The sequence below is a fragment of the Hemibagrus wyckioides genome, linkage group LG08 (assembly GCF_019097595.1).
Source record: "Hemibagrus wyckioides isolate EC202008001 linkage group LG08, SWU_Hwy_1.0, whole genome shotgun sequence".
Lineage (NCBI taxonomy): Eukaryota > Metazoa > Chordata > Actinopteri > Siluriformes > Bagridae > Hemibagrus > Hemibagrus wyckioides.
The window spans coordinates 22,689,376-22,703,007 of record NC_080717.1 but is presented as its reverse complement, the minus strand read 5'-3'; the positions used below and the strand labels follow the sequence as shown (position 1 = coordinate 22,703,007).

At 38.6% G+C, this 13,632-nt stretch overlaps 1 protein-coding gene across 1 annotated transcript in view; it reads right to left on the bottom strand.

Annotated features, from left to right (window-relative positions):
* The window catches only part of si:dkey-219c3.2 (transcription initiation factor TFIID subunit 4), a 55,799-nt gene that overhangs the window by 29,780 nt on the left and 12,387 nt on the right, over positions 1–13,632 (bottom strand). Inside the window, exons 7-12 of the mRNA XM_058396875.1 lie at positions 12,899–13,078; positions 12,739–12,814; positions 12,547–12,658; positions 9,956–10,125; positions 4,024–4,154; positions 1,432–1,557 (exon numbers count right to left, since the gene is read on the bottom strand). Of these exons, the coding sequence (XP_058252858.1) occupies positions 1,432–1,557; positions 4,024–4,154; positions 9,956–10,125; positions 12,547–12,658; positions 12,739–12,814; positions 12,899–13,078 (795 nt within the window). The remainder of the gene's footprint in view (positions 1–1,431; positions 1,558–4,023; positions 4,155–9,955; positions 10,126–12,546; positions 12,659–12,738; positions 12,815–12,898; positions 13,079–13,632) is intronic.

Genomic DNA, 13,632 nt, shown 5'->3' with positions numbered 1-13,632 from the left:
GGAACGTCGAGATCACTTATCACATATTTTACACGCTTGACCTCCACACCTATGCATGCTTGTTGATGAGATTTCCAGATTTCATTTCATTTTTGCTGTTATAATATCCTCCACTTTTCTAGGAAGGCTTTCACTAGACATTGGCGCGTGTCTGTGTAGATTTGTGATCATTGATCTGTAAGACTAATAGTGAGTAAGGATGCAGTCGGTGTTCCAGTTCATCCCAAAGGTGTTCAGTGGGGTCAGTGCAGGACACTCGAATTCTTCACTATGTCTTCATGGAGCTCTGTGCTTTGTTCCCAGCTGCATCGTCACCCTGGAACCTTAAGTTAAGTGAAGGGAAATAATGCTATGGTGTATAAATACAATTGTGTGTAGAACTTTGTGCTTAGGGGAAGACCCACATACACCGATCAGGCATAACATTATGAGCACTGACAGGTGAAGTGAATAAGACTGATTATCTCCTCATCATGGCGCCTGTTAGTGGGTGGGATATATTAGGCAGCAAGTGAACATTTTGTCCTCAAATTTGATGTGTTAGAAGCAGGAAAAATGGGCAAGCGTAAGGATTTGAGCGAGTTTGACAAGGGCCAAATTGTGATGGCTAGAGCACTGGATCAGAGCATCTCCAAAACTGCAGCTCGTGTGGGGTGTTCCCGGTCTGCAGTGGTCAGTATCTATCAAAAGTGGTCCAGAGAAGGAACAGTGGTGAACCGGTGACAGGGTCATGGGCGGGCAAGGCTCACTGATGCACGTAAGAAGCGAAGGCTGACCCGTGTGATCCGATCCAATAGATGAGTTACTGTTGCTCAAATTGCTGAAGAAGTTAATGCTGGTTCTGATAAAACAGTTTGTTGTGTTTTGGCAGCAAAAAGGGGACCAACACAATATTAGGCAGGTGGTCATAATGTTATGCCTGATCTGTGTATGACATTCCCATTCTGTTCACCTCTGAGGATTACACAGTTACTGACACTGGAGACTCCTTTAAAATAATCTTTATAAATCATTTCTGCACAGAAAACTTCACCACATAAATTATTAAGCTCCTGTCTAAAACCCCTGTCTATGTGGTTACTATAGAAACAGTAACATGAGGATGAGCGCAGTGAGATTGCGCTGTGACCTGAATTACAGTCAGGACTTCCTGTCAGAGCCGCTGGTGGAGAAAATGAATTAACGCCTTCTGACCAATCAGAATCAGAGCTGTGGTTGGAAACCACATGAGAGCAGCATGGGTGAGAGTTTGTTGGATTGGTAACTGTCGCGGTTGTGAATCTGTGCTATATATAACCACGTGCTTAAGAGTGTATTCAGCGGAATACGTGTTGAAGTATTCCTTAAAATCAGTTCAGAAATAAAAGACGATGAATTAAAAAGAGTCTAAAGGTTTAAGGACTGGCCATGTGTGTGAAAAGCAGAACCTACTTTGGCCACTTTCAGCAGGATCTCTCTCTCCTCGTCGTCTTTGCGTTGTTTCTCCAGCCTCTCCAGCTGCTCGAAGAACTTCAGCTGCGCCCTCACATCCGACGTCTGCTCGTGGTGCTCTTCATCCTGGAGCGGGGGGAAAAGGGGGGGAAAATAAAATTAAAAAAACCATGACACCGAGCTCCTTATCGTCACGCACACACTCCACCTCCACATCGCAATGCGCTTTCATCTAACGCCTCAACTTCTGCTCCAAACTTTGCCCTGATTTTTTTTTTTTTTTGCGACTGAAGTGAGGAGAAGTTAGTAGGTCACCCTGAGTTAATGGGATAATTGTTTGTTTCGCAGAGCGTCTCGGAGGCAGCCCCTGACACGCTCGCTGCCAAGGCTCTGTTCTCACTTCCCACTTAAAGCAGTATAAGGACCAAAGCCAGGCAAGTGCACCGATGAACACACACACACTTCTGAGGCTGTAGCCCGTTAGCAGCAGCAACATCGCTTCTCTCTGCCTCTCATCTGTCTCTCTTTCACTTGCTCTGTGTGTGTGTGTTGTGGCTGTGCCTCACTACCAGGGCAAGTTTTCCTCGTCAGTGCTAGAGTGTGCCCTGCTTTTGAATCACAGGTAAATGACTCAACCCTCTCGGCACTTTCCTTTCCGTCAACTACAAAACACGCTCAACTCGTCACACACAGACCCAAGGGAGAAGGGTTTTTTTTTTTTTTTTTGTGACTACCACTAAAACCTAATTTAAATCATTTTCCTAGTTTTCCTATATAGATAGATGAAATGCTACTCCAGGTGAGATCATTAAAATCCACATTAGTATGAAAATAGGTACGAGTGTTTACTGTAGAAAGTTTAGGAAGTGATCAAGTCGCCTCGAGTTTGCCTGCATGCTGTAGGGGTTTAGTCGCTGCTGTGGCTGGAAGATATGACAAAATAACCTGGATAATTGTGATCATGATGTGCTTTCCTGAGAAAATTTGTGTCAAATCAAATCTTGATACTCAGTCGCTCTTAATACAATTACAAACTCGGTGAAAAGAAAATAATTAGGTCCTTAGTCTTTAAAACGAAAGCTCGGAAGCACGTGTTATATTTACAGCAGTGACAGTGCTAATGAAAATAATCATTGTGTGTGAATCAATAGAAATTAAATTTATTTTCTGGTTGGTGAATTAACCTTTCTGAATAAAAAAAAAAAACCTATAAGCAAGAACAAACACGTCTGCTCGTCATGGACACCCGGACAACTGATCTATCAAGCTGTACTGCTCTAATAAACGTTGTTTTATTATATCATCGGGTTAGAAATACAATTTATATCTTATTACGACAGAGCCTGATTCACCTAAGCACGCACACAGGTTTAATTATTGCTGTACTTGTCCTGGAACATGACAGAATTATTTCTATGCTTTATTTTTCCCAGCAAATTCTGTCTCTTGCTAGTAGCACAGATGGTTGGGTTTCTGTATAAAGAGCACTTTAACCGTTTTAATCACATCATAAACATAACGCGTTAAATAAAGATCAAATGAAAACTGATCAGCTTTGCACTGGACATGACTAGCTTTGTTATTTCAGGCTTCGGGCGCTCATTGTTTCCCTTCAGGAAATGAGTCCTACCTTTAACCAAAGCACAGCTGCTTAGCTTTCTTTCTCAAAACACAACCCAACACAAAAATTACAAAACAGACAGATCTTTTATATATATACATACACATATATATAATAAATATAATATATATATATTATATATATAATATATATATAAATAACTATATATAACTAAATATATTATATATATATATTATATATATATACTATATATATAAATAAATATATATAACTCTGGAAAAAAATAAGAGACAAATCTCCAGATTTGAACCCTATTGAAAACCTCTGGAATGTCATCAAGAGGAAGATGGATGGTCACAAACCATCAGGCAAAGCTGAGCTGTTTGCTTTTTTCCAAAAAGAGTGCTATAAAGTTTCCCAACAGCAATGTGAGAAACTGGTGGAGAGCATGGAGCCAAAACGCATGCAGATTGGGGTTATTCCACCAAATACTGATTTCTTAATGTTATTTAGCCAAAGCATTAACACAATTATTTGCATTTTGTTTTATTTGAGTTATTAAAGCTCTGCAAATACTGCATGATCTTGGGTTATTTTGGATGTGTTGTCATTTCCTTTAAATATACACTCTAAATAACAATAGTTATATTTTGGAATTTAGGAGAAATTGTCAGCAGTTCACAAAAAAAAGAAACTGATTATTTTGCAGTGGTCTCTTATTTTTTTAAATTTATATACATATATATTAAATATATATATATATATATATATATATATATATATATATATATATATATATATATATATATATATATATATATATATATATATATATATATATATATATATATATATATATATATATATATATACACACACACACATGCCGCAACAAATTGCATTCTTTTCCAGCAATATCTTTGCATTTAATCTGTAACAACTGCATTTAAACTGGCATGTCTTCCCAGTGGGACACGCCCACAGATTGCTGGACTGTGATTGGCTCCTACCTTGCTGGGGTCTGTGCGGTGCCGTGCGAGAGCAGACACGTTTTCCAGCGTGGAGCGGAGTCTGGCCTCGGTGGCATGGGACACCAAACTCACTACGTCTGCCATCACCTCATTCACACCGAAACCACGTGCTGCAGAGAGAGAGGGAGAGAGAGAGAGAGAGAGAGAGAGAGAGAAAGAGAGAAAGAGAGAGATTAAAGATTGGCATTAAAGATTTCAGATGGAAATCGGTGCTGTTCCTTCTACACCTCACACCAGAGACCAGCTGAGATGAAGATCACATTTGGCATTATTTTTATTTGCATATTTAAAAATGAATCCGTTAAAACACTCAGTTGTTCCTACAGCATATTAAATATAAAATAATCTTATAAAAATAAACTGGAAATATGTAGAACATGATTCAAAAAAATAAATTGTTCAAGCCATGTACTCAGCACAAGTGAATTATGTGGCTGAGAAAAACCTGGATGGAGACGGTGTTACAATCTGGAGAGGTTATGCTATAGGGGTATAATGTGCTTAAGGGGGTATAACATGGTTATGGCGTTCTAATACAGATACAGGTTTATAACATGTCTATAGGGATAGAATGTGGGTACAGCGTTATAACATGACTACAAGGCATTATATACAGCTACAATGTTACGATATAGCTACAGCGTTACAATACGGTTACAGTGTATTGTAACACTGTAACCGTATTCTAACACTATTGTAACACTGTAACCGTATTCTAACACTGTAGCTATATTGTAACACTGTAACCGTATTCTAACACTGTATTGTAACACTGTAACTGTATTCTAACACTGTAGCTATATCGTAACACTGTAACCATATTCTAACACTATTGTAACACGGTAACCGTATTCTAACACTGTATTGTAACAGTGTTAGAATATGGTTACAGTGTAACGATATAACTACATCGTTGGAATACAGTTACAGTGTTACAATACAGTGTTAGTATACGGTTACAGTGTTATAATACAGTGTTAGAATATGGTTATAGTGTCATGATATAGCTACAGCATTAGAATACGGTTACAGTGTTATGATATAGCTACAGCATTAGAATACGGTTACAGTGTTACGATATAGCTACAGCATTAGAATACAGTTACAGTGTTACGATATAGCTACAGCGTTAGAATACAGTTACAGTGTTACAATACAGTGTTAGAATACAGTTACAGTGTTACAATACAGTGTTAGAATACAGTTACAGTATTACGATATAGCTACAGTGTTAGAATACAGTTACAGTGTTACAATACAGTGTTACAATATAGCTAGTGTTAGAATACGGTTACAGTGTTACAATATAGCTACAGTGTTAGAATACGGTTACAGTGTTACGATATAGCTACAGCGTTAGAATACGGTTACCGTGTTACAATATAGTACAGCGTTAGAATACGGTTACAGTGTTACGATATAGCTACAGTGTTAGAATACAGTTACAGTGTTACAATACAGTGTTAGAATACGGTTACAGTGTTACAATATAGCTACAGTGTTAGAATACGGTTACAGTGTTACGATACAGCTACAGCGTTAGAATACGGTTACAGTGTTACGATATAGCTACAGCGTTAGAATACGGTTACAGTGTTACGATATAGCTACAGTGTTAGAATACGGTTACAGTGTTACGATATAGCTACAGCGTTAGAATACGGTTACAGTGTTACGATATATAGCTACAGCGTTAGAATACGGTTACAGTGTTACAATATAGCTACAGCGTTAGAATACGGTTACAGTGTTACGATACAGCTACAGCGTTAGAATACGGTTACAATGTTACGATATAGCTACAGCGTTAGAATACGGTTACAGTGTTACGATATAGCTACAGTGTTAGAATACGGTTACAGTGTTACGATATAGCTACAGCGTTAGAATACGGTTACAGTGTTACGATATATAGCTACAGCGTTAGAATACGGTTACAGTGTTACAATATAGCTACAGCGTTAGAATACGGTTACAGTGTTACGATACAGCTACAGCGTTAGAATACGGTTACAATGTTACGATATAGCTACAGCGTTAGAATACGGTTACAGTGTTACGATATAGCTACAGCGTTAGAATACGGTTACAGTGTTACGATATATAGCTACAGCGTTAGAATACGGTTACAGTGTTACGATATAGCTACAGTGTTAAAATACGGTTACAGTGTTACGATATAGCTACAGTGTTAAAATACGGTTACAGTGTTACGATATAGCTACAGTGTTAGAATACGGTTACAGTGTTACGATATAGCTACAGCATTAGAATACAGTTACAGTGTTACGATATAGCTACAGTGTTACGATATAGCTACAGTGTTAGAATACGGTTACAGTGTTACGATATAGCTACAGCGTTAGAATACGGTTACAGTGTTACGATATATAGCTACAGCGTTAGAATACGGTTACAGTGTTACAATATAGCTACAGCGTTAGAATACGGTTACAGTGTTACGATACAGCTACAGCGTTAGAATACGGTTACAATGTTACGATATAGCTACAGCGTTAGAATACGGTTACAGTGTTACGATATAGCTACAGCGTTAGAATACGGTTACAGTGTTACGATATATAGCTACAGCGTTAGAATACGGTTACAGTGTTACGATATAGCTACAGTGTTAAAATACGGTTACAGTGTTACGATATATCTACAGCGTTAAAATACGGTTACAGTGTTACGATATAGCTACAGCGTTAGAATACGGTTACAGTGTTACGATATAGCTACAGCGTTAGAATACGGTTACAGTGTTACGATACAGCTACAGCGTTAGAATACGGTTACAGCGTTAGAATACAGTTACAGTGTTACGATACAGCTACAGCGTTAGAATACAGTTACAGTGTTACGATACAGCTACAGCGTTAGAATACAGTTACAGTGTTACGATACAGCTACAGCGTTAGAATACAGTTACAGTGTTACGATATAGCTACAGCGTTAGAATACAGTTACAGTGTTACGATATAGCTACAGCGTTAGAATACAGTTACAGTGTTACGATATAGCTACAGCGTTAGAATACAGTTACAGTGTTACGATATAGCTACAGCGTTAGAATACAGTTACAGTGTTACGATACAGCTACAGCGTTAGAATACAGTTACAGTGTTACAATATAGCTACAGCGTTAGAATACAGTTACAGTGTTACGATACAGCTACAGCGTTAGAATACAGTTACAGTGTTACGATATAGCTACAGCGTTAGAATACGGTTAGTGTTACGATACAGCTACAGCGTTAGAATACAGTTACAGTGTTACGATATAGCTACAGCGTTAGAATACGGTTACAGTGTTACGATATAGCTACAGCGTTAGAATACGGTTACAGTGTTACGATATAGCTACAGCGTTAGAATACAGTTACAGTGTTACGATATAGCTACAGCGTTAGAATACAGTTACAGTGTTACGATATAGCTACAGCGTTAGAATACAGTTACAGTGTTACGATATAGCTACAGCGTTAGAATACAGTTACAGTGTTACGATATAGCTACAGCGTTAGAATACAGTTACAGTGTTACGATATAGCTACAGTGTTAGAATACAGTTACAGTGTTACGATACAGCTACCGTCTATAGAGCTATAATATATGTAAAGCATATTATAACATGGACATACAGATCATTTTCTTTCTTGCGCTGTTGTTCTGTAAATCTTGTGCTGTGATCTAAACAACATGAATCATCATGATACCTGTAGTGTAGTGTGGAAAGTTTGGAGAATCTCATCATTGCCCAGTGCTGAATGGTGCTTGAGAAACAGCTCCCCCTTGTGGAGGATCTTGTGAATTAGGACCTTACACATCACACAGAGTTCTCCATTACTGTGTGTGGATATGTAATATCGCCCATGTTTAAAAAGATTATGAAATGATTTAGAAATCAAATGATTATAAGCCCAATGATAAGAATTGTCATTATTTCTACTAGAATAGAATTTTTCACAAACGAGAGTATAATCACACACACACACTATAAATACATCACTCTGCTTTCCCGCTGTACTGTAGGCTTTGTGGGCAATCAGGTAACACATATGTGAATGTGTAATTCCTCCTCTGTGTTGTGTTTTGTCTTGTTTGTGCGTTTGCATTAATCCGTTCCTTCTTCGCTGACAGCATGTAGGGCACGTTTTCGAGGCGACCTTGTCGGGAAGACGGCCGCAGGCTCTCTCTTGGTCCAGCACACATGACAAACTGACAGAGAGGCATCAGAGGGAGGCCCATAAAGTATTCATACGCAGCCTGAGGATGCCAGAGCCTCGCTACACTGAGCACTCATTAGACTCAGAGAGGGAGCGTGAGGCCAGCAGAAGTGCACTAGAAGTGTAGTGGACTCGGGGGAGGCTAAACACAGGTGAACAGGGAGCGGTCGGTGTTTGTGTAGAATGTCAGAACTTGTAGAGTGTGATGCGTTAATGCTGTTGATTCAACACACGTGACAGGCGCTACATCATTTGCACCAAGGTACTAGCTATAGACTCATGTCAGAATTAAAAACACTAGGAGGCGTGCTGTTAGGCGAAAATAATCGGCGGTGTGATGCAAAGCAGTTTTACTGAAAACGCCACGGCCCTCCACTGCAATTTGCAAGTGATTACTTTTGCTGTTTATTAATAAATTCGCCGATAGAACACCTTTGGGATGAATTAGAGCTGAGACTGAGAGCCAGGCCTTCTCGTCCAACATCAGTGTGTGACCTCACAAATGCGCTTCTGGAAGAATGGTCAAAAATTCCCATAAACACACTCCTAAACCTTGTGGACAGCCTTCCCAGAAGAGTTGAAGCTGTTATAGCTGCAAAGGGTGGACCGACGTCATATTGAACCCTATGGATTAGGAATGGGATGTCACTTAAGTTCATATGCGAGTCAAGGCAGGTGAGCGAATATTTTTGGCAATATAGTGTATATATCAAAGAATGAAAAAATATTACATACATTTTATATTATTATTATTATTATTATTATAAATGAGCTGTTACCATAGAAACGTACTATAGTGTGCTAGAACAAGCTCACTTATATAAACCTGTCATTTAAATCACAGGCATTAATGGAACATTACTTGGTAACTTCTGACCAATCAGAACCCAGAATTCAGCAGCGCTGCGCTATAAGGCAACGTTACTTTATTCCTTACGGGATTTCGTGGAGATTTCGCGGATCGTTGCAGCCAACCATTTGTGATGCAACTTGCAGAACTGATGAAATTGCAAACACATGATTCTTCTCCCAGTGAAGAAATGTCATTATTTTCTATGATCGTTGTACTCGTCTTCAGCACACACTTGAATCAGAGAGGGCTTTGGCTGGATGTGTGTTATTACTACGTCAATCCACAAAAAAATTTAGAGAATTCAGAGAATTAGAGAATTCAGAATATCGCTCATTTTTTTGCAAAACCACTAAATCCTGGTGGGACTGTTGTGCTTCGGAAGCGATACAGCACTGATCTACTAACAGGATAAAAACTAAACAGGGAACTCGATCTCCGTTTTAGACTTATACGTTACTCTGGCTCAGATTTTGGGTCGTGTGTCAGACTCTGGAGTGATTTACTATAAAAAGCGTACAGCACAGTCTTATTTCAGACAGGTGTTAATACTCTGGAAGGGCATCAATAAGGTTTTCTCTCAAAGCACACCTCACCATTGATGCAGCTTTTGTGTGAGATCTGACAGATGTGTTGTGTACAAACGCTTTACCTCAGGCTCAGTTAAAATGATTTCATTCACTCTTAATGCTCAGTGATCCAGTCTTATTGTTTCACCTATGTATCAGCAGCTCCGGGCTTCGGCTGCTACGATGTATAAATGTATATATTCATGCACTGAGGACTCTAATTAATGTATGTATTAATGAGTGCGTGCACTGAGGTTCCCTACCGATCTCGAGGATGCGCTTGTGGAGCAGATTTGCCGGCAGGAATGCCTCGTCTTTGCAGGAGCGGATCTGCGTGCCCACCAGCTCAGAGCCCGTGGCTAATATACGAGCATTCTCTTCATTCAGGTTCACGCCCGCCATGGACGCCACGTCATTGATGTCATCGTCGTCCCTGAAACACACAACATGCGGGACCGTTTACATCGCCTGAAGTTATACTTAATTGCAAATAAAGCTACAGTCTGAAGGAAGACCTCTGAATAAACAGGAATAAATTGTCAGGGTAAATTGAATTTTATTTTATTTTATACAGATAGTGCTATAAAGAACGGACACTGTCTTTACACGAATAGCTAAATTCAGGATAGAAATCATACATTTGTCCCAGTGACCCGTCATAGTGACAGTGGTGAGGAAAAACTCCCTGGGAAAACCTTGAAAAGAACCAGATTCAAAAGGAAAAACCATCCTCATCTGGGTGAAATAAGTGTACGTCAACCTGTTTAAGCACATTGCTGAAAATAAGTTTCTTATGCGGGAAAATGATTCAGCCAAGACATAGATCCGCGTCTGCGTTTTGATCTCGAACCTGATGAGAAACACTCTAAGAGACGTGCTGCCCTCTAGTGGCCAGCATCATGACGACAACATGTAACAGAAACTTCGGGCTTCATTTAGACTCTTCAGTGAGAGATCATGGTTCCAGTGACAGCCAGAAACCTTTGCATGCACTTATAAAAAACAAAAACAAATAAATGCATGTGTCCTTTCTGAGTATTGACCCTCACACACCCACATTCACGTGTGACCTGATCATTCAACCCAAGGTCATCACTGTGCTGATTACATGTTGCTCAGATTGATATTTCTGCAAACAGAAATACAGGAATCAATTCTGGTTCGAGTCGCTCACAGGAATACGACTCGCATGAAATCTACAGACAAAATAAATCAACTCAGAGCGAAAGCATATCTAGCCTTCTTTACTCTTACACACTTCCCCTTTAAGCACATGTTCACGTGAGTGAAACCTAAACTCTGTCATTTTTCAAAATCACACTATAGCTGTGTAGAGAGAAGGTGCACTAAACCGATGATATAATGAAATACAAAACTGCTCTGGTCACTGAGTTGGGTCAACTTTAAGTGAAATGTGTTAATAGTAGTAAAGCCCTTTTATTGACCTATAAGGATTGGGCATTAATAATAATAACAACAAAGAAAAATATAAATAAAAAGAAATAAATATTATTGCTGCTATTAATAATAATAATAATAATAATAATAATAATAATAATAATAATAACAATAACAAAGAAAAATATAAATAAGAAATAATATTGCTGCTATTATTATTATTAATAATAATAAATAATAATAATAAAGAAAAGGATAAATAAAAATAAAAATATTATTGTTGCTATTAATAATAATAATAATACTAACAAAGAAAAAGAAATAATTATTGCTGCTGCTAATAATCATAATAAAGAAAAAAGAAATAAAAAGATAAATATTATTGCTGCTATTAATAATAATAATAATAATAATAATAATAATAATAACAACAACAACAATAATAAAGAAAAGGATAAATAAAAAGAAATAAATATTATTGTTGCTATTAATAATAATCATAATAAAGAAAAAGAAATAAAAAGAAGTAAATTATTGCTGCAGCTAATAATAATAATAATAATAAAGAAAAAGATAATTAAAAAGAAAAATATTATTGCTGTTAATAATAATAATAACAAAAAAAGATATATAAAAAGAAATAAATATTACTGCTGCTAATAATAATAATAAAGAAAAAGATAAATAAAAAGAAATAAATATTATTGCAGCTAATAATAATAATAATAATAACTTACACAATATAATATTATTATTATTTTTGTTGTTATTATTAAAAACAGGAGGGCAGTGATGTCAGTTTTCTGCACTCAGCTTTTTCTTCTTCTCACCTGCTGTTGCATGTTTTGCATATAATCCTACTGAAAGCAGGTGAAGGACAAACCAACACGTTGAAGTGACCTCTGCACCTGCTGTAACACAGGGCAGTGTAATACACTTAGTTACAGAGGAAGAAGGATCTATTAATCCTCTTCTGCATCCACGAGCTGATGATTGTTTTGTCTATAGTGCTTTTATCTTTGTTTTTTTCTTACTTTCCCTGCCAAGAACATGACAGAAGAACAAACACGGAGTCTTGATGGGCGTCAGTGAGCAAATATAACCGGATTTACTACTTTACATCGAATAAAAAAATAATAATAAGCAAAATAATACAACAGCATAACATGTCACACAAGCAGCTCAAGTTCTCTTGGTTTTCTGCCTGTAAATGTACAGCGAAGGCGAATGATCTCACTGTCAGTTTAAAACTGTCCTTTATTTAAAACTTGATTACTGATAACAATCGAATCTATATAACGAGCTGCGTAGGTTAATTAGAGGATAATATGATGGACTGGTGAGAGCGCTGTAATGGTTACAGTGTGCATGTTGCATCTTTTCTTTAATATCAGCACAAAAAGTGGCCTGGCCAGCACTTTTGAAAGAAGCCTCACACACACACAAGGTGCTGTACCTGAAAGTTCCACCTCCTGGGTCATTCAGCTTCTGTTTCTGATTGGCTGAAGCCTGCATGGTGATGCCCACTGGACCCCTCACCTGTACCGCTGGCCCTCTCACCACAGCACCTGCAACACACACAACACGCTGCTGCTGATTGAGCTCAATCTCCCGAAAGCATTCCCCGATCCTCATGCAAGTCACGCACCTTGAGGCCGGATGGACTGGGTGATCACCATGGGCATCCGAACTGGACCTGTCTGTACTCCTGTCCTCTTCACAGCCTTAAAGAGAGAATCAGGTGAAAAAAATGGTGATTGTGTTTTGATCTCATCTATTATTTTAGCATCATGTTTTATGGGCATTACCACCAGGGCAGCTTGGTCCTGCGAGACGGCGGGGCGGACCGCCGGCACCGTGGTAGCGAGCGAGCGTGGGGGCGGAGCCTTGATGGCGCTCACAGTCAGTGGGCTGGAGGTGGTTTGAGCGAGCTGGGTCAGAGACTGCTGCGAGTTCAACAGTGTCATCCGCAGAGCAGGCAGGCTTTTCTGTTCACACACACACACACACACACACACACATCAGACCGATCCTTTTACTGCTCACTGCTACATCATCACACTGCACCGAAAGGGAAATTAAAAACACGCGTCTCCGTCGGCGCGGCTCTCTCAGGTGTGAATTAGCGTGTGCTCAGATGACCATGCGTGGAATTTTCTCCAAGTGTGTGTGTGTAAGGAGGAAAAGAAATCTTCATCAAGTGATCAGCTCGATGATTTGAGGAGCCTTACAGCATGAAGACCAATGCAGACAGAGGAAACGTTGTTTTGAAGCAATTCACTGACCCCATACACACTTAATACTTCGCTTTTTTCAAGTTCAATCACAATCTCCATTAAACATCTAGCTGTATTTATACAGAAACTTCAGCTGTGTTTACTACTTCACAAAATTTTATGAAATCAGGAAACTTCCGGACGTTGGCTCCGATTTCATTTTCCAGCTGAATTTCTTCCATATTAAGCAGCAGGAAGTAACTCGAGGTGCAGCGACGTGAATTGGTGTCCCAATGCAACGCTTTCTCATTTACATCATTCACTTA